We start from the raw sequence: 24,475 nt of genomic DNA on the forward strand, positions 1-24,475 counted from the left end.
TTCAGATTGCTGATCATTTTGCCACCTATTTAGAAATAAATACTCCAAAAGAAGCATGTGAGTCGAGAACTATTAAGTATAGACCTTTAAAGAATATTAATTTAAATGATTTTAGTCGTGATTTGTCTATATGTCCTTGGGATGAAATTTTATATATGTCAAACGTGGATGATAAGTTAGAATATCTGAATTCTCTTATTTTAAACCTTTTTGATATTCATGCTCCCATAAAAACCTTTAAAACTAGCAATAAACAAAATTATGCGCCATGGATAACTGAAAATATTAATCTCCTACAGAACCTACGTAACACTGCCTTAAGACGTTATAAAAAATCAAAATTACCAGCACATTTTTCTTATTACAAAGAATTGAGAAATTATACAACATGGGCTATAAGAGCTGAGAAGAGGGCTTATTTGAGGGATAAATTTTTAATTTCAACTGTGAAGGAAAAATGGGCAGAGCTGCAGAAACTTAATTTAACAAGATCAAAGAATAATAATGGAATTCCTGAACATTTAACTGAAAACCTAAACAATATAAATTCGTTTTTTGCTAATCCAACACAGGTTACTCGTCCGTTAAATAATGATCTAATTCACTTTTATAGTACTCACATTAAGGAAGGTATAACAAATATATTAACTTTTGAACCGGTAGTAGAGGCAGAAGTCACTAAAATTATATATGACATTAAAAGCAAAGCTTTTGGGTCTGATCAAATAAATGCCCACCTAATTCAACTTTGTTGCCCTCGTATTATTCCTTACATCACGCATATTATTAATGTCTGCAATGAAATCGGCTATTTTCCACAGCGTTGGAAGCATGCATATGTAATTCCCTTACCTAAAGTTAATGAACCAACTGAATTTAATCATTTGCGTTCTATAAGCATTCTTCCGGCCCTGTCGAAGATCTTCGAAAAGGTACTTGAGGGTCAAGTGAGAGCATTAATTGGTGAGTTTTATATCATTCCTTCAAAGCAATCTGGTTTTCGCCCAGGATTTGGCTGCTCCTCCGCAATGGCAGCTGTTACAGATGATCTGATTAAGTCGGTTGATGACGGGAAAACAAGTGCTTTAATCCTATTGGACTATAGTAAGGCTTTTGATATGGTAAATCATCATATTCTCATATCAATTTTGCATTACATTGGTTTTAGTATGTCATCTGCACGGCTTATTTATTTATTTATTTATTTATTTACTTACAGTCAAGGCTTTCTAACAGACAGGCACAGCTGTCCAATAATAAGAAAGCACGTTATATCACAAATACAAATTAGTAAACAAGTTCTATATAATAATAATTACAACTACAGAGAATTATTTCTTAAAATTACATCACAATCTAGAAAGAATTACTTATGTAGTTTAATCAGGAAGCCGTCTTAGGTGTCGTTTAAAGGCATCAAAGCTCAAAAAAAAAAAGTCAATATTAGGATGGTTTAACTCCAAACTATTATACATACGGGTACATCTAATAATTGGAGAATTCGATAAGTAATTGGAAAAATACCTGGATACTACAAAAGTTTGTCTATTACGAAGGATGTAAGGATTGATGTTAAAATTGAGTTTTTCTAAAACAGATGAAGAATCAATAAAGTTGTTTACGGTCTTGTATATAAATATTAAATCAAAATTTCTTCTTCGGACCTCCAACGATTGCATATTATAAAATTTTAAGTTATCATCATAACTAAAGAAATGCCGTCGTCTGTTAAACCTATAATTTAAAGTGTTAACAAATTTGCGCTGTACACTCTCCAGTCGGCCAATATAATTGGCGTACATTGGATTCCAAACTGTTGTTGCGTATTCCAGTACAGGTCTTACTATACTATTGAATAAAATTGTTAAGGAATTTATGTTGCTAAATCCTTTTGTTGCTCGAAAAACAAATCCAAGATTTTTAAGAGCCTTTTGTACAATATTTTCAAGATGCTTTTCAAATAAAATCCAATGTCACCCCAAGATCCTTAATATAATCCAAATATTTAAGCTTAACATTATTTAGGTAAAGATCACATTTAACTTGCAGAGGAACAGGCCTTTTAGAGAACAAAATACAATTACATTTATCCAAATTGACAAAAAGTCTATTCAAAGTACAGTAATTCATAAAATTAGATAAATCGTACTGTAAAGTAAAGTAATCAGCAGCCGAATTAATAGTTTTTGAGATTTTAAGATCATCTGCATATAAAGCATAGCTACTATGTGAAAAACATTGCTCTATATCATATAGGAAAATGATAAACAGCAGAGGACCCAAGTGTGACCCCTGAGGCACACCTGAAGTCACAGCTGTACTCTTCGATTTTTGGCCATTTACAACAACATACTGAGATCTTTCACTTAAGTAACTTTTAAAAATTTCAAACAAAGCCCCATGTACCTCGAAATTCTCAAGCCTTATTAAAAGAGTTGGGTGGTGGACCTTATCGAAAGCTTTAGAGAAATCGGTGTACACTGTACAAGTCTCAGAACCTCGCTCCATATTCTCAGATATGAGTTGAACGTAAGGCACAAGGTTAGTCAGTGCCGATCTTTTTTTAAAAAAGCCGTGTTGGTTTAAGTCAATCGATCCCCTAACAATAAAAAATAATTGATCCAAAATAAGAGACTCAAACAGTTTCCCAAAATGGCTCGAGAGAGAAATCGGTCTATAGTTATTGATAGCGCTTTTATCTCCTGATTTAAAAATAGGCACAATTTGGGCCACTTTCCAAAGCTTAGGGTATTTACCAGTTGAAATACATTGATTATACAATAAATATAGAGGCTCACAAAGATTAGGACATGATTTCAGAAATATTGAGGGAAATCCGTCTGGCCCAGGACCCTTTTTGGGATTCATAGAGCATAATGCTTCTCTAATATCGTCTTCTCGAACATGATCAACAGTAAAACATTCTTTTGATTGGACAACATCAATTAATGATGGAGTATTAGATGGTTCAAAAACACTGCTAAAAAACTTTGAGAAAAGTTCACAAATGTCAGAGTTATTCGTAGCATATTGATTATTAAAGGTCATTTTTAACGGCAAATTTTTTTATTCCTTTTATTATTAATAAACGACCAAAAGTACTTTGTGTCATGCTTAATATTTTCCTCTGTTTTAGTAATGTAAACTTTATAGTCTTTACTAATATTTAGTTTTACAGTTTTACGTAAATTTGAGAAAATATCGTAGTCAGACTGTAGCTTGTATTTTTTCCAGTCTCTGTGCACCTGCACTTTATTCTTTATTAAATTAATAGTGTGCTTAGAAAACCATAAAGGATATTGGCGCTTTTTAATTTTTATTTTTGATATTTCAGAATTCACAATATTACTCAGTTCTGTGTAAAAACATTCGATGTTGTTATCTACATCACGAGACAAAAATAAATCCTTCCACTGAAGAGAACGAATTTTCTCATTAATAACTGCATAATTTGCCCTAATGAAATTTACCTTTTGATAAGAATTACACACGACTTTTTTTTCATAATTTAACTTAATATTTACCTCCAACGACGGTAATTACATTTAAGTACCTCGGTTATTAAAGAATTAGTACCTACAACTAAATCTAAAATTCTATTCCTTGAATTCAAAATATAATTAAATTGTTTTAAACCATTAAGGAAGTAAAAATCAGTAAAGCATTTGCTACATAGGTCAGTGGCGTTATCAGAATTTAGTTTGTTATTACGCGACCAGGATAAATTAGGCAAGTTAAAATCACCTAGCAATAAAACTTTCCCATTAATTTTGTTACTTAGTACAGACTCTACTTTTGACATGAAATGTTTATAGTTATTCGAAGATGCGTGAGGGGGGACATAGACAGTACAAATTAACAATTTATTACCTCCATTTAAGACGACACTGACCCATATATCTTCAATTATATTATTGGTGTTACATAATCTTGGTATGAGTTCGGCACAATGAATATCGCGCACAGCTAGCATTACTCCGCCACCATCACTTTTTCCACTCACTAGAGCACTACGGTCCAATCTAAAAACATTGTAGCCAGGAGGAAATAACTCCGAGCTCAGCACATCAGGCTTCAGCCAGGATTCAGTTATTGATACACAGTCAAATTGAGCAGCACACATAGATTGGTAAAAATCAACAGTTTTTGTTCTAAGTCCTCTGGTATTTTGGTAATAAATTGAAAATTCAGTGCATACAGACATTTAAATAGAGATTATACATAGGAGATAGACTAAAGTATTTAAACATAAGAAGAAAAGGGATTAAGTACTCAAAGACGACAAAACTTGTTCATTGGAGACATGAAAAGCCCTACTATTATCCTCTTTTTTAATGAAGATCTTCGAATCCTTAATCCAGCAATATATATAGTTTGACATTTTGCAAAACTCCCGAGCCCTTCTGTGCAGCTGCTTGAAGTAAGAAGAGAGATGTTCGTTAACAAACAACCTAGTTTCCTGCTCAAATCCCAAGTCAGAAGCCTTCAAACCACGGTTTCGACCTAACTTCACTGCACTTAAAAATTCGTTTCTCTTCGACACGGAGAAAAACTTTACTATGACGTTTTTAGGATAATTATTGCTGGTATCCGACCCCTTGTTAAAACGAGCAACTCTATGAGAAGCGGCTATATCATCATCATGAATTATGGTTCCAACAATGGAGCCTATTTTTTTTACCATTGATACTATATTCTCATTCCTTTTTTCTGGGACGACGCTACGACTCTCTTGTTGTAGCACTTCGATTTCCGTTCTTAAGTGCAAAGACTCTTTACGAATTTCGGAAATTTTCTGCTGCATTTCATTTATCGTTTTAGATAATTTTTTTACGTTCTCCATTTGATCATACCTTGCAAATAGATCACAGCAGGTTATGTATCGGGACAAGCTTTCTGACTGTCTTCAAGTTATTGCTGGGGTACCACAAGAAAGCATATTGGGTCCTCTCCTTTATACAATTTATACTTGTAATTTTATTGACAGTCTTCAGTTTTGCAATTACCATCTTTACGCTGATGATACTCAGATCTACTATTCTTTTAATATAAGTGAAGTCGAGATTGCTAACGAGAATATAAACCTTGACCTTCAGAGAGTTTGTCAAACCTCCGCTGATCATAATTTAAAAATTAATCCTGCCAAATCAAATTTTATTATTTTTGGTAATGAAGTGTCAAAAAAAGTTGCCCAGGAGCGCCTAAGTCTTAAAATTGACAATGTGAATATACCTTGGGTAAAACATGCCAAGAGTTTGGGATTGGAAATAGATGGTGATTTGCGGTTTCGGAAACATATAACTTCAAAATTGAAAAAAGCTTATTCAACTCTCCGTCTTATTTATTCTAGTGGTCATTTTTTACCAAAAGATATTAAATTATTGCTATGTGATTCGTTAGTGCTAAGCCATTTCAATCACTGTGATGTTATTTATGGGCCTCGTCTTGATAGTTTTGAATCTAGAAGGATTCAAAAAGTACAAAATTCATGTTTACGTTTAATTTATGGCGTCCGTAGACACGAACACATTTCACCGTTTTTACGTAAATTAAAATGGCTTAACATGTACAATCGTAGAAAACTACACATGAATACATTTTGCTTTAAAATTCTTAAAACAAAAAAACCAGGATATCTTTTTGAGAAACTTGAATTTAGAGTTGATGCTTGTAATCGACCTTTGCGTTTTAATGATAAAGTGTCCATACCTAGACATAGAAAAGAAATATTTAAAAGATCATTTTCATATTGTGCGGCTAAAACTATAAACCTATTTTCACCGTCATTTTCAAACACTTCGCTGTTGAACTTTAAGAAACGACTTAAACAAATTCTGATTGTTGAACAAATAGGCTCTAGCTGAATTATAGGGCTAAGCTTGTCTAACTGGATCTCTTAAATAGCTGTGATTTCTTGAAAAACGGTTTTTAAATTACGTGTTGAGTTATTGTATTTTTTTTTTTTTGATTTCTTGTTTTTTTGTTTGCTGTTTTTGCTTTGTGTTTCTATTTATATCTCTGTATTTCTGTTTTACATTTTAAATTTATTCTAAGTATTTCATGGTTGGTTCTATGATTTTAAATTATTTGTTTGCTTTGGCCATTATGTATTTTTGTATTTTGCATTTATTTTTAATTATGTTTATTTCAATTTTGTTACTCTACCTTATTTTGTAATGATTACCTTAGATTCTAAATATTTAAAAATGTAAAAGTTTTAATTTATTTGTGTTTGGGCTTAAGCAGTGCCTTACAACACTTCTATTGTAAGGTGTCTGAGGAGCCTTTTAGGACATATTGCATTGAAATTTCTGTATTTTTGGTTAATATTGTTGGTCCTAATAAACGAATTATTATTATTATTATTTCGTTTCAACTTTCTTTTTACTTAATAGAGCCAAATTCCTCCACAATCCGGCAACCTCGAAAAGCGCCACTCTTTACCTGTTGATCCTCTACTTCTCCGGAATACCTGCAGCAACTCATATTCGGTAAGACTCGTGAGATCTCTTCGGTAATCGTCGGCAGGCCGTCTAAGCGCGGCAGTTCGAAAAGTTCCCAAGTTTTGTTCACCGCGAACATAGAATTTTCGTTTCGCGCGGAGAGTACCATCGACGCTCGTGGTACTGTTGATGTTTTTGTTTATGTCGCGATTTTGATTTATAAACCGTGTTCTGGGATTTTGTCATTAAAAGTTTCTTGCTGAATATCATTTAGTCCTTAAGGCGAGTTTTTTTTAAGGAAAATTATGTATAAGTACTGGATGTGTTGTTTGTGAAATAACTAGGAATATTTAAAGTGGTACCACCATGGATTTATATCTGTATCTTGGGGTTTTGATGTTTCTGCTTGGAGAAGTACTTGGTCAGCTCATCGATGAAAGAGGTTAGTTTATTTTATACAATTTAAATAAATATTGTGGTATTAATTAACCTGAGATCATTCAATAATTTATATATAAACCATTGCAAGGAATTTTAATAAACTTAGTGAATAAAATTAACCTAAATTGAAATTTTATTAAGTTTATTTACTTATCCATTAAATATAATATATATATTATTTAAATATTATTGTATTTACAATTTTATATCAATCAATAAATTATTTTATTTATTGATTATTCATGTGTTATTTAATCCTAATCTACTTTCAAAACCACTAGATTAACAACGTATTTATATTTAAATTAAATATTTAAAAAAAATTTAATGCCCTAATATAAAATTAAGCAATAGTTTAAACGTTTTGTAATCCTGGATGTAGGAATTCAGTGTTTTGCAGCCATTCCTTGGGTTATCCTTGATTTTACGAATTTATTTTCTTTTAAGCTTAAACCCATAAATCAAACTTAAATAAATATCGCGCTTTTAAATAGTTTTAGATGTTTGATAGTGTTTTGAATATTAACAATTTTCTGAGCCAAAAATTTTGAAAAAACATTAAAAACCACTTTAATGTCTAGAAAAATAACTACTTTGACCTCGCCCTATATAGTTTGGTTGGCTTAAATCGGTTTGATTTGTTCAGTATCAAAATACTGTAAAACTTGCAAACATCTTAAAAACATTATCTAGTTTTAAATGATTTAGATATGTAGGTTTGAAAAAAAAGTGCAATAATATTGGAGTTTTTTCTTACCACTTGGAAAATTATTAAATTAAAAACTTTCATAAAATTATTAAGTTATTATTATTGAACATAGATTTAAAAGTTTTGCATCACCCTTAATTTTCAAAAGTTTTTTTTTTGCAAAACTAGATTAGAAACTGATTAAATGATTAGTTCTAAATAAGAAAACAACTTAAATGCTTGTAAAAACTTAATTACTCTTATAATATTTGTTAAAATATTTGTTTTTTATACAAATTAAAGTTAACAAATTTGGAGACGCTTGCTTATACCGTTCATGAGATTAGAGATATGCTGTTAAGGAATATGGTGCCATTCTTCTTGAGCAGCATCAACAAGCTCTTGTATAGACCGAGGTGGGTTTCTGCGTACTGAAACTGCTCTGGAAAGCATGTCCCAAGCATGTTCTATGGAATTCATGTCTGGCGATAGTACAGGCCAGTCCAAACGATTGATGCCTTCCGATTACAGATACGCATTTGCAGCTCTGGTACGGTGAGGTCGGTCGTTATGGTCCATAAAAACAAAAGCCTTACCAACAGCTCCTTACTATAAAGTGACGTAAGTGTCTAGTATCCTGCCCTGCTAAGATAGGAAGTCGTATGTGAAAAAACAACATTTAGAGATAATAAGCAATTTGTAAATAATTATATGTCATCCCTGTTTGTTGCAAATTGCTTTATTGTTTAATATTTATTTTTGTAAATAACTATAAAAAATAACTTTAAGATGTTTTAAGCATTTTGTTTAATCATAATTTGCAGAAAAAAAACCTTTGTTGAATACGACATTTGGTCTTAGTGAAAGAAAGCATCTTATAATTTTATTATATTAAATAAATTTGCTGTAAAATAATAATAAACCTAATTTATAAATTAAAATAAACAGTTAAAAGTATGGAAATATAAGATATATTAATGAAAATCGGTATACCAAGTACATTAATAAGATAAGCAATTCACTATCATAATTTTCTGCTTCTCTTGATTCTGGCAAATTGTGCCAAAAGGACATCCTATTTGATGGTATGATTTCTTGCAACTTTTGCAGTAATTTAGCTTTCCTCTCTTTTTCAATACCTTTGGGGGCCAATCTTATGGTGGGTTTTGGTAGGTCACTTTTAAATTGTTTTGCCAATAAAAAATTTAGTTCTATTAATTCACCACTAAATTTTGTTTTGTAAAAGAGGTTTTTAGATTCCCTTTTAAATTGAACCTCAACGAAATTGGCTAGCTAAGGCTTTGGTAGAATTTTATTCATTTTAAATCTACGAAAAATCAGCAAAATCATAAAAACACATACCTAATTTAAAATCATCAAAATCCAAAACTTTGCCTGTTTGTTTTAAGGACTTTTCCACCTGAGTGAGTGCAGAGTCAGCAGACATAAAAGTGTGGCCAGTTTGCAAATATTTTATTTTTAGTAAATTTAGATTAACCTCTGCTGAATTAATTAAATAAATAAAAAAAAACAATACAAAGCGCAATTCTTATTTTGGGCGGCGCAATTATCTAGCCAAAGTATTATTTCTTTTGCATCACGGTGAAACAAGAGAAATTTGTAGAATGTTGAGATAATATCAGATTTACTCCTTCCAGCCACTCCTTCATGCCAAATAATAGCTACTGGTTTGTTTTTTACAGATTGCTTGCCGAGGGTAACGAAACTCTCATTAAGACAAATAATCCGAGGAGTAAAAAAAATTTCTTCAAACATCTCACAGCGTGGTAGCATTATAACCTACAAACGTAATATAAAATTTATTGTACGGTTTAACATAAAAAATAACATAAGTACCTTCTGTAAATCTGCAGAAAAATATAATGAATCAGAGTTTACTGCAGTAAAAGATGCGTCTTTTTTATACTCATTTCTCGCCTCTACGGCATTTTCATAGTGAATTTTCCATTTTTCACAATCTTCACAGTCAGAGTTGAGATTTTCTTTGTCATGTTTTGTATTTTTAGAATGAAGATTAAATGTTTCGCATTGCCAACACTCTTCATGGCCCAACGTTGCAAAAGAAATATTCATCTCAACCACTTGTTGGCGATAAAGTTCGTATGAAATATTTGTGTTAGGGTAATTATTCGATCATTATAAACTTCAAAACCTAAAATTGCCAAAAAAAATTTTTTTTTGCACACATTTACGTTAGTCCTTGTATTAGATTTTAAGTAGTAAACTACTGTGTGATTACGCCTAGAATCTCCATCTTTAGTTTTTCTTTTCTTATTGATTCTCTTTACAGACAGATACCGTTTCTGTTTTTTCCGGTCCTCTAAAGATGTGTTATATCTTTTCCTTTTTCGAACTTTTCCGTCCTTTGTAAATTTGTTTAGCTGATTTTGCTCACATTCTTTAATAACATTTTCAATCATAATATTTAATTAACCCGTAATAAATTCATTTGGATTTTCAGTTAGGCAACTTTTTGCCAATATTCCTTGAGGCTTACAAATAATTATGTCCGAAATAATATTAATTTTGGGTTTTTTTTTTATTTGAGAACCAGTATTTTTTAACACTACAAATAAATAAAATAGTATAAGTATTTATTAATATAATTTTTAACTTTCTTACCACATTTAGGTTTTTGTATCTTCATTTTCTTTGCTTGCTCTGGAATAAAATCTGGATCATCCGGATCATCTAAACTATCGCCATTATTAATCTTGCTGTTTACGTTGTCATATTTTTTTACTCTAAATAAGGACTTTTTTTGTAATTCCAGCTCTTTATTAAGCGCTAGTGTAACTAACTTTTTGCATCTCTCCACCATATCGCGTAAATAAGGACACATTATAATATATTACAAAGTGAAAATAGTAATGTTCAATAACATACCTTAAATAGTTTTATTTAAACTAACAGTGGAATAAAATACACTAAGAATGCAAAATCAATAACTAAATATATCTTGTTACCAAGGTTTTGCAGCCACCAAAACTAATAAGTAAAACTTATAAACAAAACATGTGATAAAAACGAAACATAAATTATACCCTCACTTTTACACCCAAGGTCGTAAACTATTACCAATAAGATCGCTCACTGTCCGATACAAAGTCAAAATGTCGTATCTCCTATATTTTTATTCAGATACGACAATGTGGCTTTGTAACAATCAATACGACATTTGGATCTAGTAAAATATGGATTTTTGCAGATATGACAAATAAATGTAGTTTGAAATCACTATTTGTAAAAAAGATACGACTTTTACACCTTGACTAGATGGTAAACCATACTTTAACGTGTAAATAAACGGGAAAAAAGAAAAAACACAATTTTTGCAGATACGACTTTCTGTCTTAGCAGGGCAGTATCTCTCTCATCTATCTGTCACCAGTTACTGTGCCTTGAATATAAGTTAATTCTGGAAGAGCAATAGACATGATACCAGCCCACAAGGTAGCCCTTCCTTGTGCAAAGGGTGGTATAAATTTGTAGTGCGATATGTGAATGAATAAGCTGGGCACCTTTCGTTACTTCCCTCAATATCCATATCCGATGACGACTATCCTGCACTAAACAAATTCTGTTTCATCAGGAAAGGTACCGACTTTAATTTCTGCGGTAAAGTGTGCTCCATGTTCTCTTGCATCCACTGTAGTCCAATGTTGTCCTCGAGGGTCGAGTATCAATAGTCAGTACTAATAGTCAGCGACACCTCAAACCTGTTGTCAGTATTCGCACCCGCCGTGTAAAGGCCGATACTTAAATTCCCTAAGCATCACGCATATGTCATGTGAATAAAATGGTTCTATTTCTGATTAGTTATACGCCCACCGTTTTTCAATCTATCACGAAGAGAATTATTTTGTAGATAATGATTCTAAGTGCGAGATTCATCAGTTTGCTAAACTCAAAATTTAAGAGATTGCACTGTCATTCTGACTTATGACTTGTCGAGGCATCTCTTCACCTGAACTCATAAAATCTAACTGCCTTGACCTTAATAATCGAATAAAAAAATGGATTGTCGGGCAATAAATATGCGATGAATACGATAGATAAGAACGATATCTACTGCATAATTTGGTTTCAAAGTGATTAAGCGACAGAATATTTTATACAATTTTTATAATTAATTTTTTACTTGTTACTTAAAATGCCAAGAGTACCTTCTACATAGCGCCTGGCTCTAGACAAACGATATTTTAAAGTTCTTTTACTTATAATCAAATTATGACGACCAAAAGGTCTTAGTAAATGTTGGGTGCAAAAGCTTTATTCCCAACAAAAAAATATGGGACTTTAATGGTTTGTATTCCAAGAAGTCATTTACTCGGCAGGTCTTGCTCTTTATTTCTAATACATTTCCACAATAAAGACATCTTAACTACTTTGGAGCAATATTTGCCCCAACTTTCAATTGTAGTATGGGTCCGCAACAGCCAATAATACCACGGATGTATATCTGTTTACTATAATGGATGGATATTTATAATTGTGATACATTGATCAAATAGGATTCAATATTCTTACTTGATTTCCATTAACAAACCCTAAAAAATGCGGAAAATTAGCTATTTTTTTAATGTAAAGATTTTTTGTAAAGATATTTCCCATTTGATATATTTTTCCTTGATATGAACGGGTATATTGATTAATAAGCCCACAAAAAATTGCGGTTGCTAAAGATTTTCTTCGTATAAAAACAAGGTGATGAGAGCAAGACTTTTAAATATAGGGTAAACCACCCAGTTATTGGCACCTTAAGGACTTCTCAGGTTTTACATATCCGCTAGTTTTCAGAAAATTAATATTATAGTCAGCTTGTGACTAGTTTATGTTCTTTGATGATTCTACTTTTTTGTCAAATGAAAAAAAAAAGATTTTTTTTTTAAATTATAATAGCAAAATAATAAAAAGTAAAAAAAAGTTTAGGGCTCAATTGTTGGCACACTTTCCCAGTCATTGGCTCCTGAAATTATCCCAGTTTTTGGGACCCCCCAGTAGTTGTCTCACCAGTTATTGACACATTGTCCACTACGCACCTCAAATATTAATGACTAAAAATTTTATGATATTATTAATATAATATTGGTTTCTTAAAAAAAAACAACAATTGATCTTGATTAAAACATGTAATAGCATTAAAATAATATCATAATAATATTGTTTATAAATAAAACGAGCGAATATTCAAAGATTTACAAAACGAATAGTTAAACTTAAAAGTAGGATTAATAATATAATGTCTTATAAAAATATTTACAAAAAGCAGCCTAAGACTTAGACAAACAAGAGGCACAAAGAAATTCTTTTTTATATAGACCTTTCTTTTCCAAACATTCTACATGATATATTCACGTACAATTTTTACACCTAAAACCTCCTGGTTTCAACCTGTTTATATTTTTCACGCAAACATAGCAAACTTTATTTTGTAACAAATTCTCCATTGATGAAGTGGATGCCGTCAAAGGTGTGCAGAGGAAAAGACGCCTTTTTGGCGGAGAACTGAAAATTTTTCTAACATGGCTTTGATAATCATACTTCCTTGCAGTTAGAGTCTTGCCTTTGTTTTCCTTTTCTGTCTTTTTTGCAGCCTGTCGCTTGAGTCTCCCTCTTTAGCTCTTCCCTCTGAAGCTGTTCTTTTTCCTCAACAATCTTTTTAAAACCCGACGACGAAATAACATAAGGCATTTTGGTTACTGCTCCTTTGCCCTTCCTCTCAGGTGTTTGTGGTTTAGGTAAAAATAATTTTATGTACGACAAATTATCAACTGGTGTCAGAATATCGCTATCAGTATTCATCTTTTCATTGGCGTTATTCTTCTACTTTTCTTCTATATTTGTGTCGATTACCTTAATAACTGTGGATTTAATGGTGAACTGTTCTTTATTTAGGTCTGAAAGTCTTATGATATTATAATTTTTCCCTTCTAAATCAATAGACATATTTGTTATTTCCTCTTCTATATAATTTGTTTCAAAATCGCCTTCTGCCGTTTGCCTAAAGGATGTTGAAAAAAGATCTTCTTCACTTATTTCATTAGGGTAGTAAATTTTTTTTAAGGCTGCAAAATTCTCGTGTTCTGATGTCATTCCTGCCTGTCCCAGTTCCATAAATTTTCTATCACCTATTAGCTTTTTGAACAAAGTCAAACTTTTTGTTTTTCTGATTGGCCTTCACTAATATTTGCTTCTGGTTCTCCTACACTATCAATAATATGGGTATTTTTTCCTAGGCACTTGGTATAGTCTATTGCATTGGAGTCCCAAGGTAATAATCCACATGCTTTAAAGCCGTTCAATATAGTGGTTGCATCAAATTTTTCCACTGCTGTGTACAAAATAGGAGCAAAATCTTCCTTTCGTAGTTTCATGAATGGATGATTCACTAATCTTAGCCAAAAAACTAAAAAAATAGAATAGGGTGCCAATGATTGGGAGAATATTATTAGCAGCAATAATCCAATAATTGGCATAGGTGCCAACCACTGGCAATATAACATTTTTCTTTGCCTATCATTGGCACCCTACAAATTTTAATTTATATTGAAAAATATGTATTTTTTTAAACGAAAAATCATTTTAAAGATAGTTAACAATATTAGCAACAAGAAAAATAACTATTTGATTAAGAAGACATAAAGTTTTCATAAGTACCAAACCCTTAACAAAATTATAAATTCCTACCTTGTTTCAGTTTCACGTATGACACCTCAAATTCGATTCGCAATTTTACTTAAACTTAAGGAATAATAATACCGCGTTGGCGGTTCACTAGTCTCGGCGATGTTGCCAAAATTACCTTAATTAAGTTGACAATAATATTGTCAGATTCATTTTAATTTCTGCAAAAAATTAAACGGGGTGCCAACAATTGGGTGTTTTACCCTACGTGTATTAACATTTCAGATTAGAAAAAATGGAAAAAATTTAATTATGGAATAATAGATGAATTTAAAATAAAAACTTATAATTATTTTCAGTACATTTGGTTCTATTAAAAGCTTTTAGAGTTATAGTAGGTACTCAAACATTCATTTAAAAATCTAGATCACATCTAGATTTAATAATCTAGATGTGGATCAAAATAATATTTAGTATAGTACCCCTTCTTCTTAATAAGATCTGCACATCGCTTTGGCATAGATTCAATTAACTTTATGATATACTCATTATTTACTTCTTTCCAAGTTTCCCTTACTTTTTCAAAGGGTGCATCAATATTAGCGTACGTTTGACATTTAATTTTTGTTTTAATATAATACCACAAGTTTTCAATTGGATTTAAATCTGGAGACTGCGATGGCCAAGACGTTACATAAATATGTATATTTTTTATAAAGCAGAAATTTATTGGTTAAGAGTTATATGAAACTGTAAAAAAAATAAAATAATAGCTGAGTAATCAATGTGTATACAATTTAGGTACTTAGCATCGTTAAAAAATGACTAAAGTGATATCGGAATGACAATGTTTTAAATCAAGGTATGTCATGTGGTTTGTATAAGTTTCTTGACATATCAAATTTTGTAAGCATAGAGAAAACGGTATTAACTGGAAAATAAAAAAAAATCAGCACATTGTTTTTGAAAAAAACTCATATTACAAGTATATTAATGAATTTTCACAAACATTTTAATTAGATTTTTTTTCAATACGTTAAAAATTAAGTTTAATTAATTATTTTTTACAGTGAGAAATAATAGATTTTTAAACCAGTTTTTTAAAATTCTTAATTGCTTGTAATTTTTTCACTTTATTGTTAGTGAATTCCTTAAATTCTATTTCAAGAATTGATAATTTTGATAAAGAAGAATCTGAAAACAGTTTTATAAAGACATCAAAGATTTTTTTAAATTGAAATTAATAAAATTTCGATTTTACATAATAAATATGAACAGAAAATGAAAATTAAGTAATATACTTAAGTTCAGTTGTTAAAAAACTTTAAATATTCCATGACTTTAAGAGAATAAATGTCTCTAATTCGAATATATGTGTGTAGGTGCAATAAAAATTATTTCATTACAGTTAATTTAATTAATATAAATTTAAGATTCATCTAAAATAAATTTCTAAAAAATTGTAAAACCAGATTTCTTGAAAATATGAAAAATTTAATTATGTCTATTTTCCAATCAATTTTGCTACCCTATTTGTCCAATGAGAAATAAATGACGTATTATCTCTATTATTAATTGTCTTAGAAAATTTTGAAAAATCAATCGTTAAAGTACTTTTTAATGACGTGTTAAGTTTAACAAGATAATAAAAATTCTATCAAAAATGTCTTATTCCGATATAATAAATAAATAAATTAATAAATTTTTAAAACCTACCTTGTGTGTTATGTTAAAAGTTTTCATAGAATTATTTTGAAATGTGTATAATAAATAAAATATATAGACCATAAATTCATGATCTTCTAAATTAATTAAATCTTTTTTATTAAATATTTATTTATAACTTTAGCTTTGTAAGCTTCAAGTCAGTGAATGCATATTGAACAAAAGTAATATAATGTTTATGCTGCAAAAATACTTCTTCATCGTGTTGCAAATGCTACATCTAATATTTCATTTATTGACAAAAGTAAAATCTACATATACGTAGCATGCATATTTTTTACAATTTTCTAGATTTTCAAAAAAGTTGTAAGGTATTTTTAATAAAGTTGAATAAAGAAAAAAATCATATTGTTTATATAGATCTTACTATAAAAACCATATATTTAGTATTTGATATATTTTCAAGAGTCAATAAATTTCTACTAAACCTATTGTCAAGTGTTCCTACTTATAAAAATACCTTCGTAAACCTTTATGGTAAATTGGTAGTAAACTCCATCAACTTTTATTACGGCCTACTAAATTATGCCCTCAGAGAAATGGTTATTAAAATGATCATAAAACTGTCAACGACTAGTATATATAAATGAGCATATTTCAAAACTTAAATTAACTAGGGCCTTAAGTGCCCTATTTTAATTGACCTGAAATGAAAAAACTCTTTTATATAAAACTTGAATTGTTTTGAAGTTTCAATAAAATTCAACTTATATTTGTTTACTTAATTGCTTATTTGATTTACCAATATTGTCCAATCCAACCCTGTATTTGATTTACTATTGTTATACGAAGCAATATTTCGTGCCAGCGGCCACATTAATTGGTCAATTTAAGATGCACACTCACAGATGTTTGACAAGCTGCGTTAATTAAAATTATATTGTTTCTTAAAAGGCAAGGTTAAAGCAATTTACCCTTTGTTAGTTTTTTACTAGGAATTAATTTAAAGATTGAAATCTTATCGGTTTCTTTTGGCAACGCCACAAGAGTTCTTACTTATGATTGTCAATAACCTTGAAAACAAAAAATTCAAAACATACCATAATATTTTGCATTAATATATAATATATATAGGGTGGTCCGGTTTCGATAGAGGAAAATTAAATGGCCGACGAAGAACGAAAAAATAATAAGTTTGCTATTATAAATAATATTCCAAAAAGTGATTCGTTAAAAAATTACAGGTTGTCAAAATTCTAATTAAAAAAATCATTTTTTTTTATAAATAAATATAAAAAAAAATTTAAATAAATAAACAGTTTACTTCGTGACTTTAGCGTATTTGTTAGGATGCTGAAAATTAGGCCATTTAATCCCGCACAATTATATTATTATTTCTTTTACAGCAATGTAAATATTGAATTGTTAATTATATTGGGAATTAATAAACGTTATTTCTATTATTATTATTATTATTTAAACAAAACCTACTTAGATAAACAGAAAATTTAATCAAGAATTTTATGTTTATGGTTGTGATCGATTATAATATCTCCTTTTTTTTAAGCTTTTTATTTAAGTTTATTCGAGCTTTAAATATTTGTATAAGTGTCTTGCTAGATTTAACTTTTGGTATTGGTATTAAATAACTTTGTTTGAGAAATGTGGAATATTTGTTTATTATTCGCGCTTTTAGATTATGTTTCTATATATTTAAGGCATTACAGCTATACTTTTATATACTAAATGACGTAATAGAGAATCCGTCTGCATTTTTTAACTTGTACCTTTATTTGGATCCAAATTGTTCTAAAACCTATTTAAGTCTACGAAATAATATAGAACGGGACTCTTATTTTTAATTGAAAAAAGAGGAGCCACTATCAGCGTCATCCAACCAGAAATACTAATAAGGGTGACGACGTCGCTGATAAAAGATCATCTCCAAGAAATAGACTAGACTAAATTAAAAAATGGGATTCTTTTATTCCCAGATCTATTCTTTACGACAAAATCCCTATTTTTATTCTCCAAAATTATTCCTGTCGCATCCCTTAAGGAAATTTTGTACAATCACAACCGACCACTCAAAACATTGAGCAAGTATGTATAATAATGCATTATGAAGTCTTACCCAGTATTCCTTATAACCTTTTTTTCCTTTAACATATCAAATTATTTTCACTCATCTTTTTTCTTTACTTATTTGTCTAGTTTTACCTATGTATCACATGTTTGGCTTCATGTTCAGAACTCTTATTACAAAAATATATTCTATTATTTATTACTAACTTATTCGCTTCTATTCTAATTTAACTTTATAATTCGATAAAAAAAACTTTGGTTTTAAGATACCTAAGGAATATTTACAAAGTCTTTGTTTTAGGTTAAGATCCTTAACCTAAAACAATTATTACGGATTAATAAAGGATCATAAACAAGAGCAATAAACTGAAGTAACGACGTTTTTATTACGGAAACAAAGGTGTAAGGCGATAACTATTTGCGTTCAAAAGGTTTTACTAGCTCTTACCTTGTACCGTAGAAATCGAACATAATGAAAACGTTTTTGTGTCCAATGCTAGAATGACTTGTTAAATGTTAAAATTTTATTTTACTTGAAAATACAGAAAAACTTAAATCGATTTTTATACTTGACAGAGCGTTGAATGCATTTCTAGCATTCATTTTAACTTTATTTTTATGTTTCTATTATGCTTTGAAAAACAATTTAGTTATTAAGGTCTTTTTAAAATTACGAAAAAATTTATTAAAATTTGATGCTTAAAAAAGCATAAGGGTCATAAGCCAATTTCTAAATATTTAAATCAACAAAGAAGGCCATTGATGAAACTCAGCTAACATTTCTGGCTGTCTATGTACGACAGATTTTTGAAAGCTCTTTAGTTTTTGCTGACATTGACTTTTCTGATGATTTAGAGTGTTTGTTTATTAAAGTAAATATAGGCAAATCAATTTTTCTTGTTGGAACAGTCTATAGACCACCAAGGTCAGATTTAGGGCGTTGTGTTGAATGTTTTGATGATATATTATCACATGCATGTCTACAGTATGAGAATATTATTATCCTGGGTGATGTTAGTGTTAATCATTTTACAAATAATATTTTAATTGATTGTCTTACAGCTTATGATTTTACTTAGTTAATAAGTGAGCCTACTCGTATTGCTGCTATGGCACAAACACTCATTCATGTTATCTATTTTAATAAACCCTCAAATGTTACAAGTACAGCAGTACTTAACGCTGATCTAATTAGTGACCATCAAGCTATATTCTGTAGTATCGAGATTGCGGCACGGAGTAGGGAGATAAAAACGAAACTCTGTCGTAATTTTAAACATTTTAATAAAAATGATTTTTATAAGGACCTGAATAAAATTGTGTGGGATAATGTCTACTATATCAATAATCTAGACAAAAAAAATCAGTATCTTACTAGTAATATTTGCTCATTATTTGATAGACATGCACCCTTCACGACGTCAAAAATTTCTAAGCCTTATAACCCGTGGATAACTGCAAATGTGCAGCTTTTTATAAAAGAAAAAAAAAGGCATTATCAAATTTAAAAAAATCTAAAAATTTGGCGGATTGGGCATATTATAGACAGATGTAATCTTGTGGTGGGAATGATTAGGCGAGAAAAAAGAAATTATCTGCAATTTCATCAGAACATCAGAGATAGTAAACAGTTATGGAGAGCTGTTAATAACCTAAGTCTAAAAATGTCTCTAATCGTTCTATTCCTTTAAATCTCCAAGATCCAAATAAAATTAATTACTAATTTGCTTCAATTTATAGCCCGTTAGGTAGTTGTCTCGAAGAAGTTGCTCATTTTCAGAACAAACAGTTTAAGCATGATCTAAATTTTTCATTTCGATTAGCCAAAGTTGAGGAAATTTCTAAAATAGTCTTAAGCCTAAAATCAAATGCACACGGTTGTGATTCAATATCAGCGTTAATGTTTCAACACTGTATTCCAAAGCTATCTCCACATATTACGCATATTAAAACTGTTGCCTAGAAGCTGGGTATTTCCCGGGTATGTGGAAAATTTCTCTCTTAACACCTTTGGCTAAAATTAATAATCCAACTAATTTCAGCGACCTTAGACCAATTTCAATTATCCCAGTCATCGCTAAAGTTTTGGAAAAGTTTATACAGCCGCAAACTTATGACTTTCTCACCTTAAACACATAGCAGAAAACAACATAGCACGACATCTGTCTTACTAAACGTTACCCAAGAGATAATTTCTGCAATGGATAAAGACTCCACAGCACTGATAATGCTTGATTTTTCCAAAACATTTGACACCTTGGATCATCATTTGCTTTTGGCAAAATTGGCTTATTATGGCTTTGATAATGTTTCTCATATATTTTTTAAATCCTACTTATCCAACAGAAGGCAAATGGTGGTCTTGGAAGATCAGACTTTTTCAAATATCAAATATATAACATCTGGAGTACCTCAGAGATCTGTTTTGGGATCTCTCTTATTTCTGATGTATATTTCTGATTTGTTTAAAGTTGTAAAATACTGCCAGATCCAGGGGTTCGCGGATGACATGCAAATTTATCATTCTATTAAAGCTGAATCTGTATTGGAGGCATCAAATAAAATAAACGACGATCTTTCTAGAATTTCCTTCTTTTCCTCTCAAAATAATTTAAAACTCAATCCTTCAAAGTGTTGTGTTATGTGCTTTACTTCTAAGAACAAAAAAAGATTTGCATTGGACGGTTTAAAGCTTTTTGTGGGAGGTAATTAGCTAAGTTTGGTTAAATGTGCAAAATATCTTGGATTGATTTTGGATGATGAATTGCGCTTTAAGTTACACGTTTCTAATGTTATTAAAAAGTCATACTATTCGTTAAAGCCATTGTATGCAAACAGAAATATAATTAATTTCAAGGTAAGGAAAAAACTGTGTGAGTCTTTAGTATTACCTATTATGAATTACAGCAATATTGTTTATTTTCCATGTTTAGAGAAAATCACTGCGTACCGTTTGCAAAAGCTGCAAAATCAATGCTGCAGATTAATTTATGGACTGAGAAAGTATGATAGAGTCTCTGCAAGGCTATGTGAACTTAGTGGGCTGCGCGTGGAAAATCTATTCTCTTTGCAATTGGCGGTTTTTGTGCATAGACTGCTAGCATCGTCTACTCCTCCCTACCTCCGCAAAAAACTTACTTTTCGGAAAAATTAACATGAAGCAAATCTGAGATTTATAAATAAGTTGTCAATTCCTAGATATCCAACAGCCTTCTTTCGTCGTAGTTTTCTGTATAATGCTGTGGCAATTTACAATGACCTTGTTCCGAATCCTATAAAAGAAATGTCAGTAGCGAGTTTCAAGAAAAAACTAAAGCTGCATTTTTTAACAAAACAGAATAGCTAAATTATCAGTAGGTATTTCTTATTTTATAATTATTGATTTTTATGGACTAATGGGTGTATATCTGTTTATTTTTATATTAATATTAGTGTTACCATAACAAATGTTAATTTTTTTCTTTCTGTTGTGCTATCTAAAATAATTTTGCTTACATTTTTTAAATAGGTTAAGTAGATTAGCCTTTGGCTAGACTTCGCCTATGTACACTATTGAAAAGTACAAATAAAGCCATTATTTATTTATTTCAAAATTAATCTGTTAACGCCTAACAGAAAATACATATTAGATCAGAATGTTCAAAAAAGAATATATGCTAGTCAATGAATTAAAAACCTTAATACGTAGATCTAATTTCAACCATATTTATGAGAAAAAAATTATTTTCCTGTAAGCGTTTTATTGAGTTCATCAGATAATTAAACTAAGTGAAAATTCATTACCAGCAGCTTGGTATTCGATAATAAAATTTTATAGCCTTTTGTGTTGTTTTAATAAGTTTATTATCTTATAAGACAGTGTACATAGGTATAAATATTTAAAAACTTTATCACATTAATTTGTTATGGGAACTTAACGTAATTTTTTTTTCTTTGAACAAAAGCGTTAAAAAGTTTCTTTAATACGGAGTAATTTCTTAATAATATGGAAAAATTAACGCGATAAGATAATTACTTTTAGAGATTAGACTTTTGTTGTTTAGAGTCCTTAAGTGGGGTTGATTTGCACCGGTTTATCCTGATGATGATTTCATTTATCGGGTTTTTATCGCTTAATGTTCCTTATTTGTCTAAGTACATTATTTATCTTTTTTAGTATGTAATGTATTTTTTGTATTTTGGGTAAATAAAAAACTTTTGAATAAGTTTGATGGCTTTATGCAAATGCAAACCTATTATTAAGATTGTCAGAAATATAGAAAAATAAAACTCAACTTAAAAAAAAAAATAACTATTTTAATTACAATTTAAGATTTAAAACTAAAATGAACAAAAGCAAACAAAATATAAAAGTTACCGGGATCGACTTAAACTTTCGATAGTCAAAGCCAATCTGTCCTTTCCTTCAATGCCCGCGTGTATTTCCTTTTTCCAAATTATGCTGAGATCGATATTCACTTTCATAATATACCGTGGACCTGGACCACGATGACGACGATACCAATCCGAGACGTGATCCTTATTCGGCATATTTCTTACACGGCCTTTCCTGACTATGGCGTGTCCTCACGCGTAAAATTCATTTCGATCCAAGTCGACTTTGCTAAGGAAAAGAAATACGTATAAGCACTAACATAAAGCAGGCATTAAAGAAAACAAAATTTTATAAAAACAAACTGAGAAAATCAACAGCTTAGCAGTCATGGAGTCGAACATCCCGTGAAACCTAATACCTAAGAAATCATTAAATTTAGGTAACACGGTGTATGCATATACAGGGTTAAGTATTTAAAAAAAAATAAATGCGGTAAAACAAAGGCCAATATCAAATATTAAAAGGTTAGCTACTTAAATGTAATAATAACAAAAGAATACTAGCGCTAGTATGTTAAAGGCACACCAGGGAAGACCAAAAGTAACCAGAAATTTTAGCCACCTGCCTTTGGCCCACTTGAACCGGGGAGCCAAAAGTACCAGGAATTACAATAATTACACCTGCAGATGGCCCCCCCATAGAACTCTGCAACCGCGCCAATACCTATTCTAAGATTCAATACCGAATCTTATCCAGGGTTTCATATTTTCCAACCCTGCCACGCCCTTATACGGAATGCGTGATCGTACAGCTCCAGGTATGTCGGTCACTTCATACCGATCGTGCTCCAGGACTTTGCTGATCCTGTAAGGTCCTCGCCACTTGGGCAAGAGTTTCCTGCTGGTCCCAGTATTTAGAGATGCTGTAAGTCGCAACAGCACTAAACCACCCTTCACATACTGATGTCCAGGAATCCTCTTGGAGTCAAATCGGCGTTTTTGCTCAGCCTGATGATTCTCGGCGAGTCTTAACATTTCCGCTCGGATAGCTGTCACATCCAGCGGTTCCTCTTCAACTGATAAACTCTTGGTACCAACAACCTGTCAATTCCAGCCACTACGGTCTCACCCATTTTCTAGATGCTTTCAGCCAAAGCACTCGAAGATGTTTCAGATGAGGAGTACCTTCTAGGGCTGTTAAGTCACCGGGATCGACTTTCAATAACTTTCAATAGTCAAAGCCAATCTGTCCTTTCCTTCAATGCCCGCGTGTATTTCTTTTATTTCTTTAATTATGCTGATATCGATGTTCCCTTTCATAATATACCGTTGACCTGGACCACGATGACGACGGTACCAAGCCAGGCTATATGCACGTGATCCGAGACGTGATCCTTATTCGGCATATTTCTTACAAGATAAATGACCAGTAAATTAAGTTCTTAATGGATATGTTAAAAAAGATACGAAGAGAACAAATGCAATTCAAAAAAATTCTGCATTCATCAAGAGGTAAATGAATTCATGAAATTGAGAAAATTTTATATTGAGTACCAGAAAATGTGTTTTAGACGAGAATTCCAAAATCTTTAGTTTTTTAGAAAGAAGTAGCACGAATGTAGTTTCTTAAATTTTGTTACATTATATCCTGCCACTAGAGGCGTCTACCTCAAAATAGAGTAAACATCCATGAGATGTAAGTTACTTCTACAATTTGTTTTCCACACAGCTTCTTTCATATAATCCTCGACAGCTATTATTTATTTTAGTATTGTCTCATACAGAGCTTACTAGTATTTAGGGCTAGGTTTTTAAAATAGATGGAAGTAAGTGAATAAAATCCTCAATTTTTTGGACAAATTCTTGATTTTTTAGTGATAACGTTGGATTTTTTAAGAGGCTAAAATGATCCTTATAGGGATGGTATCTAGAAAATGTTTGACAAAATAGCATTGATCTTTGAAAAGAAAAAAGTGGCACAAATAGGCTTTTTTAGATTTTCAAATTTCTTTTAAGTAGACTGTCAAATGAGTACGTCCATGCTTGGTTGACTTGGTTGGTAGCAAAGAGTTTTCGACTAAATCCGGTATACGGCTGTCCCATCAACTGCATTCTATTACTAGTAGAGAAAACTCTCCTATTAGGCTCCATTCTTAACTTTGTGTTTTTAAGGAACTCTGAAAAACTTTCT

The 24,475-nt window shown here is 30.8% G+C and overlaps 3 protein-coding genes and 1 long non-coding RNA gene across 5 annotated transcripts in view; 2 read left to right on the forward strand and 2 right to left on the reverse strand.

Moving 5' to 3' along the window:
• LOC126745112 (neurogenic locus notch homolog protein 1) overlaps positions 1-24,475 on the forward strand; it is a 610,297-nt gene that overhangs the window by 174,418 nt on the left and 411,404 nt on the right. The window lies entirely within an intron of this gene.
• Positions 4,265-4,843, reverse strand: LOC126743207 (uncharacterized). Its single transcript, XM_050450194.1, has one exon. It carries the CDS (start codon positions 4,841-4,843, stop codon positions 4,265-4,267), a length of 579 nt encoding a protein of 192 aa, XP_050306151.1.
• The window catches only part of LOC126744981 (epidermal growth factor receptor), a 262,700-nt gene continuing 244,797 nt past the window's right edge, over positions 6,573-24,475 (forward strand). The window contains exon 1 of the mRNA XM_050452617.1: positions 6,573-6,885. Coding sequence (XP_050308574.1) covers positions 6,810-6,885 — 76 coding nt within the window. The 5' untranslated portion in view covers positions 6,573-6,809. The remainder of the gene's footprint in view (positions 6,886-24,475) is intronic.
• LOC126745236 (uncharacterized) lies at positions 8,926-10,384 on the reverse strand. Its single transcript, XR_007663478.1, has 3 exons — positions 10,216-10,384; positions 9,430-10,159; positions 8,926-9,372 (listed from the first exon to the last, which is right to left on the reverse strand). It is a non-coding gene; the product is annotated as an uncharacterized LOC126745236 (long non-coding RNA).

Source organism: Anthonomus grandis, chromosome 1 (assembly GCF_022605725.1).
Source record: "Anthonomus grandis grandis chromosome 1, icAntGran1.3, whole genome shotgun sequence".
In the NCBI taxonomy this organism is placed as follows: Eukaryota; Metazoa; Arthropoda; class Insecta; order Coleoptera; family Curculionidae; genus Anthonomus; species Anthonomus grandis.

What these genes read in the sequence shown, in the direction of transcription:
- LOC126743207 (XM_050450194.1), bottom strand. Translation starts at nt 4,843, where the DNA reads ATGGAGAACGTAAAAAAATTATCTAAAACGATAAATGAAATGCAGCAG.